This window comes from Penicillium solitum, assembly GCF_028829755.1.
Source record: "Penicillium solitum strain IBT 25940 chromosome Unknown utg000009l_segment0_segment0, whole genome shotgun sequence".
Lineage (NCBI taxonomy): Eukaryota > Fungi > Ascomycota > Eurotiomycetes > Eurotiales > Aspergillaceae > Penicillium > Penicillium solitum.
The window spans coordinates 4280720-4299581 of NW_027072128.1; the positions used below are offsets into that span (position 1 = coordinate 4280720).

The 18862-nt window shown below is 46.8% G+C and overlaps 6 protein-coding genes across 6 annotated transcripts; 4 read left to right on the top strand and 2 right to left on the bottom strand.

Annotated features, from left to right (window-relative positions):
• Positions 1-11: 11 nt before the first annotated feature.
• Positions 12-1315, top strand: N7455_012728 (aldo/keto reductase; the record flags this gene model as incomplete). Its single annotated transcript, XM_040961935.2, has 5 exons — positions 12-215; positions 266-458; positions 521-774; positions 832-912; positions 980-1315. The coding sequence occupies 5 exons, from the start codon at positions 12-14 to the stop codon at positions 1313-1315; spliced, it is 1068 nt and encodes a 355-aa protein (XP_040807617.2).
• Positions 1316-1979: 664 nt separating this feature from the next.
• N7455_012729 (uncharacterized protein) lies at positions 1980-3710 on the bottom strand (the record flags this gene model as incomplete). The annotated part of the gene is made up of 4 exons (XM_040961936.2): positions 1980-2910; positions 2959-3404; positions 3461-3529; positions 3588-3710. The coding sequence occupies 4 exons, from the start codon at positions 3708-3710 to the stop codon at positions 1980-1982; spliced, it is 1569 nt and encodes a 522-aa protein (XP_040807619.2).
• A 1132-nt stretch (positions 3711-4842) lies between these two features.
• N7455_012730 (N,N-dimethylformamidase beta subunit family domain-containing protein) lies at positions 4843-7214 on the top strand (the record flags this gene model as incomplete). Its single annotated transcript, XM_040961947.2, has 2 exons — positions 4843-4923; positions 5067-7214. 2 exons carry the CDS (start codon positions 4843-4845, stop codon positions 7212-7214), a joined length of 2229 nt encoding a protein of 742 aa, XP_040807620.2.
• A 1002-nt stretch (positions 7215-8216) lies between these two features.
• Positions 8217-9614, bottom strand: N7455_012731 (uncharacterized protein; the record flags this gene model as incomplete). The annotated part of the gene is made up of 1 exon (XM_040961942.2): positions 8217-9614. One exon carries the CDS (start codon positions 9612-9614, stop codon positions 8217-8219), a length of 1398 nt encoding a protein of 465 aa, XP_040807624.2.
• A 5635-nt stretch (positions 9615-15249) lies between these two features.
• Positions 15250-16448, top strand: N7455_012732 (uncharacterized protein; the record flags this gene model as incomplete). The annotated part of the gene is made up of 2 exons (XM_065606952.1): positions 15250-16389; positions 16431-16448. 2 exons carry the CDS (start codon positions 15250-15252, stop codon positions 16446-16448), a joined length of 1158 nt encoding a protein of 385 aa, XP_065460118.1.
• Positions 16449-16602: 154 nt separating this feature from the next.
• Positions 16603-18575, top strand: N7455_012733 (uncharacterized protein; the record flags this gene model as incomplete). Its single annotated transcript, XM_040961926.2, has 2 exons — positions 16603-17228; positions 17279-18575. 2 exons carry the CDS (start codon positions 16603-16605, stop codon positions 18573-18575), a joined length of 1923 nt encoding a protein of 640 aa, XP_040807626.2.
• Positions 18576-18862: the final 287 nt, after the last annotated feature.

Consider the following 18862-nt stretch of genomic DNA (forward strand, 5'->3'; position numbering starts at 1 on the left):
ACTCGATCATCATGGCACCTCTCCCAGAAGGAGTCGCAAAGTCCTTGGCAGAGACCAAAGTTGAATATAGACGCCTGGGAAATAGCGGCCTCCGTGTCTCTGTTCCTATTGTCGGATGTATGAGTATTGGAAACCCCGAATGGGCAAACTGGGTTATTGGTGCCGAAAAGGCACTCCCGCTCCTGAAGGCGGCTTATGATCGGGGAGTTAACACTGTTTGTCCCTTTTCTCACCTTGTTGAAAACCGGAAGCTGACTGTACCCAGTGGGATACTGCAAACATTTATTCCAATGGTGACTCGGAGAGGGTTATTGCCCAAGCGATCAAGAAATATGAGATCCCCCGGCACAAATTGGTGCTGATGACAAAGGCCTACAGCTGTGTTGGAGAGCAACAGTTTCATGCATACCCCATCATTGAGGATCTGAAGAAAACTAAAGATTACGTCAACCAATTTGGTGAGCTTATCCATGGATGGCAACTAGATTTGTCGAGTAGTCATACTAAATGTTGTTGAAAGGCCTCTCACGATCGGCAATCTTTACCGCACTGAACGATTCCCTCAAACGTCTGGAGACAGACTACATTGATGTATTCTGGATCCATCGCTTTGACCCTGACACACCGATTGAAGAGACGATGCACGCTCTTCACGACCTCGTCGTTGCAGGAAAGATCCGGTATCTCGGAGCCTCGTCAATGTGGACATACCAATTTGTCATGATGCAGGCATATGCGGAAAAGAATGGATTGACAAAGTTCGTTGCGATGCAAGTACGTACTGAGTCAAGACTCCTGACTAGATCATCCGGATTGCTAATTAAAGACAAGAATCGTTACAATCTGTTGTATCGTGAGGAGGAACGTGAGATGATCAAGTATTGCAACGAAACAGGTGTGGCTGTTGTGCCGGTAAGAGGACCCTTAATATCTCGATCATTTACAATTCATTTGACTGACTGTTGCGCTTTATCACCAGTGGGGCCCACTTGCAGAAGGACAGCTTGCTCGCCCCCTGAACATTCGAGGAACGACTACCAGGTCTGCTGGTGGCGATGAAACCCCCTCAAGCCTGCGCCCTGAATCGATGGAAATCATCAACAGAGTGGATGAACTAGCGAAGCGCAAGCAGTGGACTATGTCGCAAGTTACACTAGCCTGGCAGCTGAAGCGAGTGACAAGTCCTATCATTGGCTTCAGCAGCGTTGCGAGAATCGAGGATGCTTTATCCGCACGCGGTAAAGAGCTTACAGCCGAAGAAGAGAAATACCTGGAGGAGGTATACACCCCTGTGGAGGTGGAGGGCCATTTCTAAGTGATCGATTAGCGCATAATCTCCCTCTTGAAGCTTGTCGTTCTTTCTCTTAGTCCCCGAGCCATGTCCATGCCTATTTTGTCTCTTTACTCTGATTTCATGATTCGTGCAGTATAGGTCTATAGATAGAATCACAGAAAACTCTCCGTTAGCAATATTGGTTCCATACTGGCACTTAATCACCCTCCATAGCCCCTTAGTTTTACGTATAGGAACCGAATTTCAATCAAACAAAACGCAAACCCCGCAGGTATATAGAATATTATTGTTCTATATAACTATTGCAAACTTCAAGCGTTGTTGTTCACTGACCCTTGATTCGCACATAAGGTAGCATCCAATCGTGGATTCCCGATTTAGAGCCAGGAAATCAATCCCATCCGACGAGGACCTTTATACGGCAAGTAATTTGACAGGACGTTGGACTTTGAGATCGAGCATTCTGAGGGGTTTACAAGAATCAGTGACAATGGTGACGTACACCGGCTTGGATCTCATCCTTGTCTAATCATGGCAGAAAGCACTTGGTCAAGGTAAACCTTTTAAATATGAAATATATTACGTTTAACTATCACCACTCTCAGACTAGCTTGACATCCCTAACGCTACAAGAGCACAAGACCCTGTAATGGTGGCCTAACGAAGTTTCCAGCGAGTCTTCCGTTCAATAAATATACACAAACTCGTCATTCTTTCGGTCAGTTATGTCCACGAATGGTGCTGCATCGGTCAAAATTGGCCCCTGCACTTTCCCGTCCGTCTCAAACCCGTGGGTCATGGACCTATCTTGGATGTCTGCAGATTTTCCATTGCTAACTCTCCTCTTTTGGTGCTGTTTGTTTAAAAAGGCTAGATTGAGGACCTGTAGGATCACACAGCCAATAAAAGCAATAAAGAGCCCGAGAACAGCGCGGATGCCGGGGAGATATGTTGGAGCTTGCTCTGCAGTGAATAGAAGAGGACCGGATAGGGCTCCAGCGGACGTACCAGCCTGGTAAAGTGCCATAGTGGTGGATGTCTTGGCAGCACCGGCAGTATTTCCTACGACCCATGAAAGAAGGAGGGGATTTGCAGCAAACAAGAAGGCACAGAGATAGTAGGCTAGTAGGAGCGGTCCCTGATTGGCGTTTTCGTGTGGGAGCACGTAAAGCATTGCGATGCCTGTCACAACTGGGAGCATGAAACCGATTAATACGGCGGACTTTAGCCTCAACTTGTAGGAGGCCCAGCAACTGCCGACGATGACGATCGTTTGCATAGCACCAAACGGTATGTTGAGCAATGAAGTTTGGTAGGCGTCAAACCCAAAACCTTTGACAATAAGAGGGCCGAAGGTACTCGTCATCGCCGATCCCATATTTGGCAGCAAGGCCATCATAACCCAGAGCCAACTTTTAGGCTCCATGGAAACTTCGAGAACCTGGGACCAGTCAAAGTTGTAGGAGGCGGAACCGGTTTGATTTGCCCGGAGGCGTTCTACGCCTTGTCTCCGTTCGTGTTCAGTGAGAAAGCGGGCGGTCGTGATATCGTTGTCAAGTTTCCAATAAATCACAGGCGCGCTCACAATAGTAATCAATCCAACAGCAAGGAAGATTCTGCGCACTAATTAGCGACATTCCACAGCATGGTCTGTGGTGACTTACATTTGCCACGGCCTCAACACATCTGAGGCAATATGGCCAAGACCATACGACAAAGCAGAAGCTACCATTGTCGCTGTTCCGTTCATTGAATTCCAAATGGAAACCCGAAGTGGTTGCTCGACGCGACGATACCATTGTCCGGTGAGGATGGTAAAGAGAGGCATGCATCCGGCTTCAAAGAGACCCAGGAAGAAACGAACGGTGACCAAACCTGCAAAGCTATTGCATGCAGCAGTACTTGCTGCTGCAATTCCCCAACAGAGCACCATTGATGGCATCAAAATACGGGGCGGGACCTTCACAATGAGCCATGCAGAGAATGGCTGCCACGCCAGCTGCGCGATAGGGGCAATGGACGAGACCAGAGAATACTGGCTTCCAACGAGACCAGTGTCCTTCTGAAGATTAAAAATAGAAGCCGTTCCTAGGACGGCCTTGTCTAAGACCTAACAAGAGGGGTATCAGCATCGTATATGATGGGTAATTGGTTTGTTTCTCTCACCTGCAAGAAGTATACCCAGGTAAGGATCGTTAGAATCGTTTTATCGGTCTTTCTTCTGATGTTGAGGTTCTGGGGAGACAGGTGTTAGCATGTGTTCTTTTGTCAGAGATCATTAAGATGGAAATACCTCCTCATTGGTGAGAGTGACCATTACACCTTCTTCCACCATCACTGGACCTGACCTGTCCGAGTCGGCCTTTGTGTTTATGGACTTCGAGTCCGCAACAGATTCAATATCGCGATTGTGCATCATGAGCTAATGCCACTTCTTCTTTGGGGAATATCAAGCTGGAGAGAGAAGTCTCGGATGAGCAAGACCGGAAATTACTCGAGGAGATCATGTCAGAAGCTCTCCCTGATAGCGCAATCTTGGGAAAGTTAATTAAACGACCACTCACTCCTCCATCGATTGCGGATCCAATATCTAGAGTCTGGGGTAAACCGTAATCTTGTTTCCCCGGAGTGGGACCCGGGCACTTAGCGTCCAATACCCTGGACTCTCCTACCGAAGGCGGTACTCTTGTATTCCCAGAATCAGATGGTTGATATCCAAGGACCGGGAATATGGGTTATTACACTAAGGTTACATTCCTTTCTTCGGTAATAATTCATTATTTCAAGACTTCATACTCGAGATAAGATGATAAGATATCTCGGGTAATGTTTGAGATTCGATTAGCTATTTTCCTATTTTCAACCGCATTGATTTAAGTTTTGAAGATAACCTAAGTGGTTAAAAGGTAAAAATAAAATACATAGACACGGTTTGGCCCAAATGTAGGGTAACATTGGATGATAAGCCCCTAGGCGAGGGTGATAGGCGGTTTTGGTCGACGCCACTAGATAAGCAGGAATATTACTCCGTAGTGGACCTCCAAATCATCGCTTAAGCGATTGGTGGACCAGGTGTGTTTTCCGACCGGAGTAAATCAGTACAACATAGTAGATGGTGGAGCACGCATTTAATCCATGCGAGCTTGTGGAAAAGCCTCACCTGTTTGAGATCACCCGATCGGGTGTCGGGAGGAAGATTCCAAGTCATTGTCAGAAGTATGTAACCAATCAGTTCCTTCCCCCCAGCGGTAATCTGGGGATAGATAAGTGGCCCATCTCTGCTCTCATTCAAAATGTAGCAAAGTATTATCCAGTGACCTATCTTGGAATTCTGGTGTGCATCTATCCTGGCTAGAGTCATACAGCTTTAAAAGCATAGCCTCATGTACTAATACGGGCACAGACAACTCAAATCTCAGCTCCTTCACCGATCTGGTCAGGAATCATCTAACCCCTCTTTTTGCCCCCAGTAAGTGTCACCTTCCACCCGGACCAACAGCTGGCGCGGACACTAAGAAATCTTGAATTGACCGAATGCTTTTACAGGAATGGCGCCCAATCAAGACACTCAAATCATCGGTTATGCTGAACCTTGGATTGTTTCCCCTGGAGACCCGGTTGATATCAAAGTAGGTTCGCAATGTTCCAACCTTGGAAGGTTATTTCCAAGGTTATTTCAATCCAAGGTTACACCCGTGGTCAGGCGGGATGTTCCCCGGATTAGCGGGGTATCTTGGTACCTTGGTACCTTTCAAACGCTAACCCGTTTCAGGTTTCGACTACCGAAAAAGGATACGATCACCGTTTAGTGCGCCTTGTTCAGGGGTATAGCGGTCCTCATGCTCCCCCCGTTGTGCTGGAGGACATTACCGAAGTTCCCGTCGGACACCACGAGGATGGTCGCTATCAAGATGCTTGCTCAGGCTCCTATGCTCTTATTCCATCCTGGGCAGAGGTGACACCCGCAGTGGGCGAGGGCATCGAAGTAGAGTTTCATGCACAGCCATACTTGCTTGATGTGGACTACTATTGCCAAACGCTTATATCCTGTCTTGACATATCTTCTCGAACTGGATTCGCAATCGTTTTGAGAAACTCTACGTTGGAATTCTTCATTGGCACAGGGGATACGATCCAGGTTATCCAGAGTCAACTCGTTGTGAATCGTTGGCGGTGGCTCCAGATCCGCCTCAGTGTTGTTAACAACACGTTCACATCGAGTATCCATCAGCTGAACCGTCTAGCCGAGACCGCTCCCAATGGCGAAACGATGACCACCACCCTGTTCGCCCCCATGATTTTAGGTTCGAATTCGTTGCTGTTTGGTGCAGGCATGTTCAAAGACATTGGTCAACAAAGCTCTAAACCATCGAGCTTTTACAATGGCCGAATCGACTCTCCTTCCTTTATCATGACAAGCTCATCTCGGCGCACAGTCGCGAAGTATGACTTCTCCAAAGATATCCCCAGCGACTCCATCGTTGATGTTTCTGGAAACGATCGACATGGTGTGTTGGTCAATGCACCCACGCGAGCGGTCAAGGGATTTGACTGGGATGGCACTCAGCCAGACTGGACCAAAGCGTCGTATGGGTATGGAGCTATTCATTTCCATGAGGATGATCTGGATGATGCAAAATGGGAAACGAACTTCTCCATTACTATCCCATCCACAGCTCGCTCCGGTGCATATGCCGTTGAGGTCAAGTGTTTGGACGGAACAAGCGACATGATCACTTTCTTCGTCCGACCGAATCCCAGTTCCACGGCACAAGTGGCGTTGGTTCTCACAACATTCACATACCTTGCGTATGCTAATGAGCGAATGTTTGATGAGACCAAATCTTCAGCGATGACAACTCCGGACGGAGTTAGCATCGGACAGGAAAATGAGTATTATAAAAACCTGCACCGACGACCGGATTTGGGTCTCTCAGCCTACGATGTTCATACGGACGGCTCCCCCTGCGCATACTCCAGTGCTCGCCGACCGATCCTCAATCTCCGACCCGGATATGTACACTGGGCCTTGGACCGGCCTCGCGAATTCAGCGCTGATCTTCTCATGGTTAGCTATCTGGAACGCTCCGGAATTCCCTACGACGTTATCACCGATCATTGCTTAACCACCAGAGGTCAGGAAGCAACCTCACCATACACGACACTCATCACGGGCTGTCATCCTGAATACCATTCTCTTAATTCTCTTGACGCCTTTAGTGCATTTGCAAAGTCTGGGGGCAATATGATGTACTTGGGCGGGAACGGGTTTTACTGGGTCGCTGATGTTGTCAATGAACGGCCTCATCGCCTTGAAGTTCGGAAAGGCGACCAAGGTTGTCGGTCCGTCACGTTCCCCGCTGGAGAAAGAATGCACAGTCTCACTGGAACCCTTGGAGGATTATGGCGCAGCCGCGGTCGTGCTCCCAACTACCTCTGGGGGATTGGGCCATGCGCGTTCGGTACTGGAAAGGGAAAGCCTTACACCGCAGATGTGCGATATGCCGAGGATGCCCAGTTTAGTTGGATTTTCAACGACATGGACCCATCTGAGCCCATTGGCGAAAATGGCTTCGGTGGCGGTGCCAGCGGTGACGAGATTGATCGCCTGGATTATGCGCTTGGGACACCATCCAATGCGGTCCTGTTGGCCAGAAGCCAACAGCATGATGACAGCTTCGGACTTTTCAATGAGGACTCGATGTTCCCCATGGTGAACACTCTCGGTTCCAATTGTGACATGGTCAGAAGTGACCTAGTATATTACGACACCGCGGGAGGTGGCGCGGTATTCGCCGTTGGTAGTATCAACTGGTACTGCAGTCTCGCTTGGGATGATTATAATAACAATGTAGCTACAATGACTGGTAACGTGCTGAGAGAGTTTATAAGAAGAGGAAAAGGTGGTGGTATTCAATGAGATTACCAGATGTGAAGAACTGCGCCTACAAACTTACTTAGGTAGCTAGAAGTGGAATTTCACCTTTTTTGCTATTTTTTTTTTTTCTTCTCTCTTTTCCTATTCTATTGCGCCTTCGAAGTCTAAAACACACGATATGTCCTCCCATACAAAACGAATTTAGTGCACGCTTACAATGGAGATGTCTGGTTTCCCAGAAATGGCGTTATTTAGGGTCTAGTTACAGCCCTGCCCAGAGTGGAGGTAATATTAGGTAATATATATTATTGAGGTTGGTGTCTTCCAAGGTTTGGCTGAGATAAACTGTTTGCCATTGAGGAACAATGTCTTCTTTTCCTCTCTTCCTATTGATATCTAAACCCCCGGGGAAGGGTATGTTTGTGTTGTTCTTTTTTTCTCTTCTTTTTTAAAAAAGGTTAGAATCATTTGAAGCCATAGGCAGGGTCAAAGTGTCTATTTTTGAGAGGAACCCGTGAAACTTGGAGTAGCAGGCAGGTCTCTTGGCTTCCACCACCTTGAACTGAACCAACTGTGTCGTCGCTGCGATATACCACTTATATAGTGATTTGTGCCTTACATGGTTGGCATATATCACATATATCACCATCCAATTGAGCTAACGCGGTCCCAGTGACGATTGCGAAGCCTCTCCTTGTCGGTATCACCAAAGACCAAATCACTATCGACCTCGACCTTGATACACAAAACCCCCAGCTGAGGACACAAACAAATTATCTCCATACAAAGAACCAAGTTAATGAGAATAAAAACAACCATTAGGCTGATCCTTGTCGAATTCGCTGTACTTTCGGAAAACCGCCGACCAACAAAATCCGGCATATTTTCAAACATCAGGGCAATTCTGCAGTGAAATGTTTGGCTCTTGAAATTTGCCCGTGAAAAAAAGATATTGAACCTAGTTGTGGGTAACCGAGGTGGGTGTAAGGGTATCGTGTGATATAATGACAATTGGCTACCGAATTAGTCGCGTTCATGGAATCTCTACCGAGCGACACCATATTTCGTGAACAACGAGTCATCTAGCAGTCGGTCCAAACTACTCTCTTCCACACCGACCAGAATCTCCATGCCGCCGTTCGGCAAAACTGGGAGCACAACTTGACAGCCATTGATGCAACCAACATGAGGCACTCGTACAGCTTCGATATTGTTGCCCAGCAGTGGCCCCCACTCCAATCCGTACAGCTTGAAGTTGACCCATGAGGTCAACACGCAGTTAAAGCCTGGGACGTCCAGAAAAGCAGTAGGTACAAGGCGGTCGACGTCCTCAAGCTGTTCTACAAGAGCTACCACGTCATCCGTGAACTGCTGATCGGCCCGCAGAATCGCCTTGCGGATCTCCGTCGCCAGGTCCGCTAAACTCATGGTACTAAGCATTCTGCGGATAGGCACCGAGACTGCAACATATTCCAGGAAACAGCCTAAAGTTGCCGGGTGCAACTTAGGATCTGTCCGTTGCCGTCCGTCAATAGCAATGTTGAAAACAGACACAGGGTCGCCCTCTAGAGTATCTAGAGGCGACTGTACTGCCATAACTGTACGCCACAGTAGCGCTGCAAGAGCATCATTGGTCGAGATCCACTTTTGATCTGACGGCTCGGTCGCATTCACTGGGGACGCTTCTGCCTTCAGGGCTGCTAAGGACTCCGGAGAAAAATAGAAAACCTGACCACGATGGCTCAGAGAAGTCATCTTTGGTGGGGCTCCCGGGGGCGTGAATGGGAGAAGGGTGTACTCTGGATGGCTTTCGAGCTTTCCAGCAGTATCACCGGACGGCTTTGTCACTCGTTCGCGGTCTTGCCAAATGGCATCTGGAAGCCGGATGGGGTCTCGAATCTCCAGTCCTTGTGCCCGGCGACACTCCTCTGCCCATATGTTTGTCCAGGTATAGAATGTTATACCGTCGCCCACCATGTGGAAGATGCACCACGTCAGGATCAATCCCCCGCGGATGAAATTGGCCTGGACGACTGAAATTGGCAGTCGCTCCCCAGCTGAAGGCCAAACAGAACGGGGACAAAACGTATCGGCATCCAATGAGGCCACGGGGAAGGATTTATCTTTCAACTCCGCATAATCGGATGGAAAGGACCCACGTAGGTCCTTAACCACGATACGTGCTATGCCACCATTCGCCTCTTCCTGAAGTCTCATCACACCCCTTTGTTCTGAATGGCCATCGAGAACGGCCTCGCACGCGACCTCTGGGATTCGTTGTGAGAGGACTTGGTACCCCGCTTGAAGAATCCGAAAAACTTCATCCAAGTCATACTCTTCCTCGAGCTGAAATGGGAAGATATAACGAAGATAGCCCTTGGGGCCGATACGCTCCAAAGCAGTGAGCCTAGGAATAGGCTGGTCATTCACAATAGAGCCCATATTGGATGGGTTGTGTTCTGGTATTAGGAAAACGTCGTGTTCAAACAGACACGCAAGGATTGTTAGACCGCGAGAGCGTGAAAGTGGGTATGGTATATCAACTGGGATAGTGGGCGTTTATTTATTGAGTAACAAGTTAGAAGCAATCTGTACAATGCACATTGCACAAAGGTTACGCAGAAAAATGACCTCGTCCTTTTGCAAATGTATATTATATATTGGCCAGGGGGCTTAATGACCTTTGCCAGGTGTTAAAATGGCTGGTTTCAACCCCTGTTCAAGGATGAACTTAGTTGACTAGGGCCATGCGGGATAAAACATCGCATCGCAATTTCGCTAAAGATTAGTGCGAATGGCAACACCGCGGCAGATTGTACAATGTTGTGCATAAGAACTATCGTACCAAGGTACTCAATTTGCTTTTCTTTTTTTTTTAATTACTCCATACTTGCATAATATACGTATATGGCACCTCCAGGGCTTCACTAATATAATCTGTGCGTTGGACAGATAGTCTTGGTCTCATTATTAGATTGAGCTAACATTGGTAAACCGCTAGTTGTGCACTGCTGCGGGCTTTAGCTCCAGACTCCTAACGGCCCCCAAAGCCCCGACAGGGCTACAACGGCCCGCTTTTTTCATATTGGATGAGGTATAATTTCCGGCCGTTTTTCGGAATCAAGGCCGTTTCTTGGTTTAAACCCCGCTTTTCTTTTGTCAGGATTCCTTCCTTGGTCGACGCCGATCACCTGCCACGGAATTAGTCTGTGAATTAAGGCATTATGGTCTTATTGTCTGGTGCACTATCTTCATGTGATCAGATGTTTCTCTGAAACGCACTTGAGTTGTAGTTTCAGGGGCCATTAGACTTATTGCTATATGTCTGATGGGGAGAATTCATGACGGAGACAATCATTATCTCATTGAATTCGCAGAATTAAGAGCTGGTCTTATTAACTGCCCCGGTTCCATGCTGTCAGATTTCTCCCATTGAGTACGCGCAGATTGCTATGAACTAGGACCCGACCATTCTCGCTCTCTTTGAGCCGACCCCGTCGAATATAGATATCACTGCTAGTGATGTATCTATTAACAACGGCGTGGTCATTGGAATGCTCTGTCTGGCTACTGGTTTTGTGATGTTGCGCTTTACTGCTCGAATTGTTCTCCGAAACGCGCTGATGGCGGATGACTGGGCTATTATTGCGGCACTGGTCTGTTAACCCTTAGCTATTGAATGACTTTTACTGACGATATTAGCTTGAAGCTTTGTATAGGTGCAACGACTGGAGTAAGTATCGGAGGTGAGAGACGAAATTCCTAGGAAAAGACCATTGTTTAACTGAGCAACGTTGTATCTAGGCGGCACCACGGGTGCAGGAAAGCATGTATGGGCAGTCAGGCTAGAGGAACTAATGGACTTATACAGAGTGAGTAATCTTCCCTACCAGCACGTCACATTCTTTTAATTTCTCTATATCTAGCTCCTATTCTCCTACACCTTCATTTATGCCTCATCCTGCACCTGCATCAGACTCTCCATTCTCTGTCTCTATGCGCGAGTCTTTTCCCACTTGGAACCATCCTTAGAAATGGCTCTCGCTTTTGGCTCGTTTCTCACACTCTCGTATCCCATTATTATTTGGGTAACCATGGGCAATGCTTGCAAACCCGTATCTCACTTTTGGACACAATTCAGCGGCACCGAGGGAAAATGCATCAACGTCAACCGATTCTTTCTCGCATTAGGGATTCTAAACATGCTGAATGATCTCATCATTCTAATCATCCCCTTTCCACAGATAGCTCAGCTTCAAATGACCCTGCGGAAGAAATTAGCCATTTGTGGCATCATGGCAGTAGGAATTTTGTATATCTCCTTCGTTTGTCTTTTTAGGCCTCATTCCATGATCCAAGCTGAAATCTTTATTCTAGTGGTTTTGTTGCTAGTATCGTGCGAATCCATTATTTCTCTAAATTTATGAGTGCTGGGGACATGACTTGGCTCATGGGACCCGTATTCATCTGGTCAACCATCGAGCCATCCGTCGCGGTTGGTTGTGCATACCTGCCCCATCTTGCACCACTTGCTAGACTTGCTCACCAGTCAATCCTATCAAGTTTGCATTCACAAAGGTGTACCGCCATTTCTTCAGAACGACTGGGAGGACCCAACGGTAGTTTGGGACAGAGTCTTCAAAGAGGGAATAAAACCAACAACCGTGAACCAACATTTGACTATAGATTTGATCAGATGAGGAGAAGTGCAAATGACGATGAGATCGGACTAACTAACTTCGTCACCGTCGGTCCTAATGAAGGCATACATCATTCGAACGACTCCGTCTTCGAGGATATCGGCCATAACCGCTCTATTGCTGTCCATTCAAGTCTTGTGCAATCGGCCTCATCAAGACCGCCCTGGTAGAAGCGTTATAAGCTATTTTGTCGAAGCACACCCATAAACGCAGCGGACCGATCTGGCTGTCAATCGCACATATGATGACAAATTCAATAGTTAGAATGTTTCGAGATACGCACCCGCTATTATAGCACTCCAAAATTGTTGAATGTCGCCGTATCATTCTTCACATGCATCAATTTCCTCCTGTTCCGTAAAACAGCGTAGCAACCTAATAGAGATTGAATGGAGAAAGCACTGCATGTATTGTCTTGATCTGGCGCATGGAGAGGAGAGAGAGGGAGAGAGGGAGAGGAGAGAGAAGCTATCTACATGTTCTATCACATGGTGATGCCTCAGACATCCAACACAACCTGTCTTTGTTAGCGCATAGCCGCACGTGGTTGATTTCATATACGCCATGAAATTCCATACAAGGCTCAATTGAAGTCTGGGCTAGGGTCGGCACCACTTCGCCGGATCTATCGATGTGATTCAAGACATGAATTCCAACTTAGAGCGCTTTCCTTTGACAAAGTGACCTCACGAAAATACTCCTCTATCTTCTTGAGAAGCTATACGGGTCTTCGGCAGATATTGACTCGAGCTGTAGATGAAAACAAGTGCAGGCCAGGATGACCATGGATGCTACGCATAGGAGAACAAACTGCCATGTTAGTTGTCCGAAGATAGAGAACCTTCTGAATCTGGTACACATGAAACAAATTCTGGGTTCTTTTGAGATTTATGTAGTATGATGGGGTGGCTCTCTTGTGAAAAGGCTTTAAGACGAAGTGATAAATTGTGTCAGACCTAGTATTATTCAAATCCGCGAAACTTAGAAATCTTGAACGAACAACCAACAGACTCTGTAAACGACAGTGGACAGGGGCATGTTAGACTTGACAATACACACTAGTTTGTAAGGGGAATGATCAAACTTGGGGTAATCCGTAATTAATGTGGTTTTAAATCGGCTTGAGCTTGTTGTAGATGACCCTTCTATTACTATAGTCACTAAACCGTTGGTTCTAATGAAATAATGAACTTACTCAATACTGTTAATACTGTGGGATTTATAAATTACTAATGGATGATGGGCAAGATAACATTCTAAGGTTGGAAGGTATTCACAAGTCACAGAAAATCAGGGTCTCAGACATCCTTAGCTATAATATTTAATGAACAAACCATCATGTAATGTGGTAATACATGATGGTTTGTTCAGTTCATTCATACATAGTACTCCGCACATAAAGAACATTTTAAGTGAAGTGGATCCTAAGTAATTTTGCTTCAATGCAGTAGTTATTAAAACCTTACTTTGGTAATTTAAGCCTCCACTAGAATAAACTTGCTAAGGGCTGTACCGGCCCTTCTCTAGCAAATCAAAAGATAGTTGTTTGTACTGTCGACTGCGTAGGTTCAAGTGGAGAGGTTGTGGTCAACGGTGCTTATAGTTCTCCCGTTTATGCAAGTGTATATTTCCTTCCAACCGATTACGCCATTCTCCCTCCCGGTTCGTCAATCTGACATTGGAACGTGTTCGCAAGCCACAGGAGCACCGGATTTGTCACGAGAAAAGAGAGTGCAATCCCCGAGTACTAGTTGAACGAAGTATGGTCCGCTGTCAACCACAAAACTAGATAGACTTGTTCAAAATGTCAGTTTCTCTAGGTATAGTGCCTACTATGTACTGAATAGCCACTGCACACTTTCAAAGTGGCATAGCTCTTAGACCAGAAATCTTGACCAATTCTCGACTACTGACTACTCGGCATTTAATAACCCAAGCCCAGGACAAGGGGTGGGTTTTGTCTCGTTTTAGGATACGGTAATTCCCGAAGGTCCAAAATCAGTATTTTATTAATATCTTAATTCTCGGAAAGGAAATGTAGTAGTATCTAGGGAGAGTGGCCCAAAGCGGATTTAATTTGGCCCCGAGGACACACTAACGCAAGCCTTCTTAGTTCCATTCCCCTCCACTCGACTTACATGGGCTAACCCAGACGTGATTTGAGGACTAACTAACATATCAAGCCATATCAGCGCAACGTACGTCCCGGCAATATCCAACAAACACAATTACGGGGCAGATAGGAGTTAAGGCGGACTTCCGACGCCCCCGGGCCCGGCCCGGTTTGCTTACTTTGGATAAGCTTTCTTTCCTTGGTCTGTTTTCTTCTGGCCCTTCAAAGTTTGAATCTTTGTCTTCATTTACACTCACCTCAGCGACTAATACCTTCATTCTTTTTCACAAGATTCTTTTCTGATACCTTGAAATCCAGATGCCAAATTGTATGTATTCGGACGAAGATGGTACTGCTACAAAGGAGTCAGAGGCAATTTACTGGGATCACATACGAATTCTGTGTTCTCTAAACTCCCTATTATCGCTTTTGGGGGTTGGAGCCTTCACTCTGAGCGGCGAGTACGCCAGGGAAAACACGTCTTGGAATCAGCCAATTTTCTTGACTAAACTTCTGTGGGCGAGTTCATCCATCGGGGATGTGATCATAATTTAGAAACCGCGGCTAACCCGATGTATAGCCTCTTCTGCTACTTCATAGCCTTGGTTTGCATTGGAGTGATAGCCCACTCAAGCTATATAGTGCTGGTCTCAGGGGGTCGCTACTATCTGTTCTCGTTGTTCTCTCTCAGACTCTTGAAAGAGCTCAGCGTAATGAAGAGGCTTTCTTCGATTTTTCGTCATCTTCGTTCCAACTGTCTATCGCACTTATTATTGCAAATCTTCAGATTCAATTCCCACGCCGACCGGACATTTTCTCACCAGAAGGACAACCCGTGGATTTCGAGGGTAGTTGCTCGGCCTTCCAGCGATACACTATGCAATGGTGCACGGGAGCCCTTCATATTGCTGGAACTATCGGCTTAGGCCAACTACCGGTGTTGAATTATCGAACTCGATCAACAGTCCAGCCAGTGATAGCGCTTTCTAGGACTTCATTATGGGATCATGTTCTTGCCGAGCGTTATCTCGGATTCGCTAAACAGTGGACCTTGATGCTGATCCGATCGGTGGTGACATTTGGCTCTCCATACTGCGTCATGCGATTAATAAAATGCCTGGAGGATGACAGGGACCCAGCAAATCTAGCCTGATTCTGGTTAATTGGGATTTCAGCCTTCTCTGCAACGGAAGCCATACTCCACCATCATCTGGCTTGGATCCAATGGTCTGAGATGGGAATCCCCATTCGCGCACAGCTCATTATGGCAATATTTTCGAAGGCTCTGAGAGTTCAGGATTCCAAGGATGCGGGAGATAAGCCTGCAGCGATCAATCTCATATCCTCTGACACGCTTTCCTTTAGCAAGTTCACCGCCATTAACTACATACTTCCCTTCTCATGTATCAAGTTCCTGTTTGCTGTGTTGTTTCTCCTGCGGTTGATGGGATGGCCCAGCACGGTGATGGCAGTTGTAGCCACAATCGGAATGGTGCCGATACATTCAAGGGTCCTCGAGCAAGAGCTAGCTGCGAAAAGAAGGCTTGCAGTGGCAAGGGATAGGAAGTCGAATGCTACCACCGAGGCTCTGCAGGCTCTTCGGCAGATCAAGTTTTCAGCCCTCGAAACCCAGTGGGAAGAGCGCATCCAATTGTGTCGCCAGGAGGAGATGGTGGAAATGCGAAAGAGCTTTCTGGCCATCAATATTCGATCAGTTTGGAAAGTCGCATCCCCTTTTATTGTGGTTGCAGCAGCAATTTGCAGCTACGCCTATACCCAGAACGAGGTGTCATCATCGATAATATTTACAATGATCGAGTTGCTGCCGCACATCCAAGGAACGGTGGGAATGGTTCCTATGGTCCTCCAGGATTATTTTGCCGCTCGGTCAAATGCTCGTCGTATAGAGACATTTTTAAAAGCGCCAGAAATGAAAGGAGTTCTGGATGAAAGTCTAACAGGCCGTGTTTCCTTCCGAAACGCCCGCATTGCCTGGCCATCAGATCAAAAGCAGAACCATCAAGGGAAGCAAGCTAGCCTACCTGGGCAGTTTGCTCTCCACGGCCTTAATACTGAATTTCCTGTTGGTGAACTCAGTGTTTTACATGGAGAAACAGGCTCAGGCAAGAGTTTAGTACTTGCTGCTATCCTTGGAGAGGTCGATCTCCTTAGCGGTCGCATCGAGGTGCCATCGCTGAAGCAATCGGTCGGATTCGTTTCACAGACCCCGTGGCTGCAGAATGCCACTGTCAAGGACAACATATTATTTGGCAGTGCACTAGATGAAACCAGGTACCGAAAGGTTCTCAGAGCATGCGCACTCGAGACGGACCTTGCTGCTTTGGCAAACGGAGACGAAACATATATTGGCCTTCGTGGTGTCAAACTTAGCGGTGGCCAACGGGTAAGAGTCTCTTTAGGTAGAGCTCTCTATTCCAGTGCTAGGCTACTGGTCTTAGATGATATCTTTTCTTCGCTTGACTCTCATGTTTCTAAGGATATATTCAAAGCTCTTACTGGAGAGCTTAGCCATGGCCGGACTCGCATACTGGCAACTCATCATGTATCTTTGTGTTTACCTCAGGCTAGGCTTGTTGTTGAGATCAAAAACAACACCATGACCTCTTTTCTCAATACCGACATGATTGAAACCCGGTTGGATACCATGGAAAAAGAAATCCCCATCCAGCCGAATAAATCAACAAAAGAGAAACCCAAAAATCGTGCCAGTGGAAAGCACAATATTAACACTACGGAATCAGAATCTGAGTGGGAATCTTGCAAGAGTTACTTCAGTGCTGCTGGTGGCCTAAAGTTTGCAACAATATATATTCTTTATTTGATTGGCAAGCAACTAGTGACTGCATTAACAACATGGATTCTCGGCCGTATCAATTCAAGACGCCCGAAAGCAGGAACGCACGACCCAGAAAATGCCGAGGTTGGAAGCAACCTATGGTATTATCTGTACATGTACCTCCTAGGATGTCTGTCCGCGATCATCCTTGAGTTTCTCCTAAACATGCATATTTTTTCGGGATCGCTGCGTGCCTCAGAGACCTTGTTTCGCGCGATGACTGCAAATGTCATACGAATGCCTCTTATCTGGCTCGATACTACGCCTCTTGGGGGAATCCTGAAACGATTCAGTGCCGATACAAGACAGGTGGATGACTTTCTATTAGTGACCATGTCTGAGTTCGCTAACTGTCTTGTGAAACTGATGATTGTTGGATGCATTGGGTAGGGCTTGGTTCCGCTACTACCTCGATCAGTTAGCTGACCATATCTAGAATACACAAGTCTATCTTCACAACCTGTTTGGCAGCAGCCCTTCTACTTTGGTGCTCGCACGTGAGCAAGGGCTACGTCAGGGCCCGGAAGCCCATGAAACGAGGTGAAACTGAGGGAAACGCCGAAATACTTGAATGCTTCACTACAGTCACTACTGGGGTGTCGACTATCAGGGCTTTTGGAGTAGTTGATAACTTCATGAACCAGATGCACTCTCACGTTGATAAACTATCAATTGCTCGGCGGCATTTCTGGATTTTCAATCGTTGGCTCGGTCTTCAAATGTCTCTCATGGGCATTATCTTAAGTACGGGTACAGGTTTCCTTCTATTGTCATCGAATTCTATCCTTGATGCATCTTCGGTCGGATTTTCGTTAACATTTTCGATGGGATTCGCTCACGCTACTTTCACCGCTGTGAACAACTTTGGAATGCTTGAGACCTACATGAATGCAGGAGTTGGGATAATCTCATATTCGAAACTGAAAGCCGAGGAGCAAGGGGGCAACGAAGTCCCAACAGACTGGCCATCTCGGGGAGAAGTTGAAGTCAAAGGATTAAGCATTTCATACTCGCCTGACCTTCCTCTTGTTTTGAGCGACATCTCCATTTCTGTGGGGGCTGGTCAGAGAATTGGGATTGTTGGTCGCACTGGAGCTGGAAAATCATCCCTGACTCTGGCCCTTCTCCGCTTAATCAACCCCCAATGCGGCTCGATTCTTATTGACGGTGTTGATATTTCAACGATCAAGTTACGGTCACTTAGATCCAAGGTCGCGTTTCTCCCTCAAGATCCAGTTTTGTTCTCAGGTACAATCCGATCAAATCTCGATTATTTCCGAGAGGTTTCAAAAGACAAGTTGAACGAGGTTTTACGCCGCGTCAAGCTCCTCTCTGAGAATGATAACGAGAAAACGGGCTTGTTCACTCTGGAATCCCCGATCAGTGCAGGCGGCGCCAACATGTCACAAGGTCAAAGACAACTGCTTTGCCTTGCAAGAATCTTGATCAGGGATCCTGGGATTATCATTCTCGATGAGGCGACATCTGCTGTCGATAACGAGACAGACTCATGGATCCAAGACACGATACGGAACGAGGTTAACCGCACACTGATTGTGGTCGCTCATCGTTTGAGGACAATTGCGTCCTTTGATAAGGTGATTGTCATCGATGACGGGCGCATTGGGGAAACTGGCACTCCAGCAGAATTATTGAGGGCCAAAGGATTATTCTATGACCTCGTTCAACAGAGCGAAGATAAGGAATTTGTGACCAATTCTGTATTGAACTAGGCACAGTTGATAGAAATATAGGTACAGAGTAATATATGTTGAATAATTTGTAGTTGTATCTATCAGGATGTGTAGACTTGATCCGCCAATTGGCGGAGCGAGGAATCCGAACTAAACTCGGGTGGATTCCGGCTTACCAAGGGATACTAGGCAACGAGGTCGTAGGGTTTAGGGTTTAGGGTTTAGGGTTTAGGGTTTAGGGTTTAGGGTTTAGGGTTTAGGGTTTAGGGTTTAGGGTTTAGGGTTTAGGGTTTAGGGTTTAGGGTTTAGGGTTTAGGGTTAGGGTT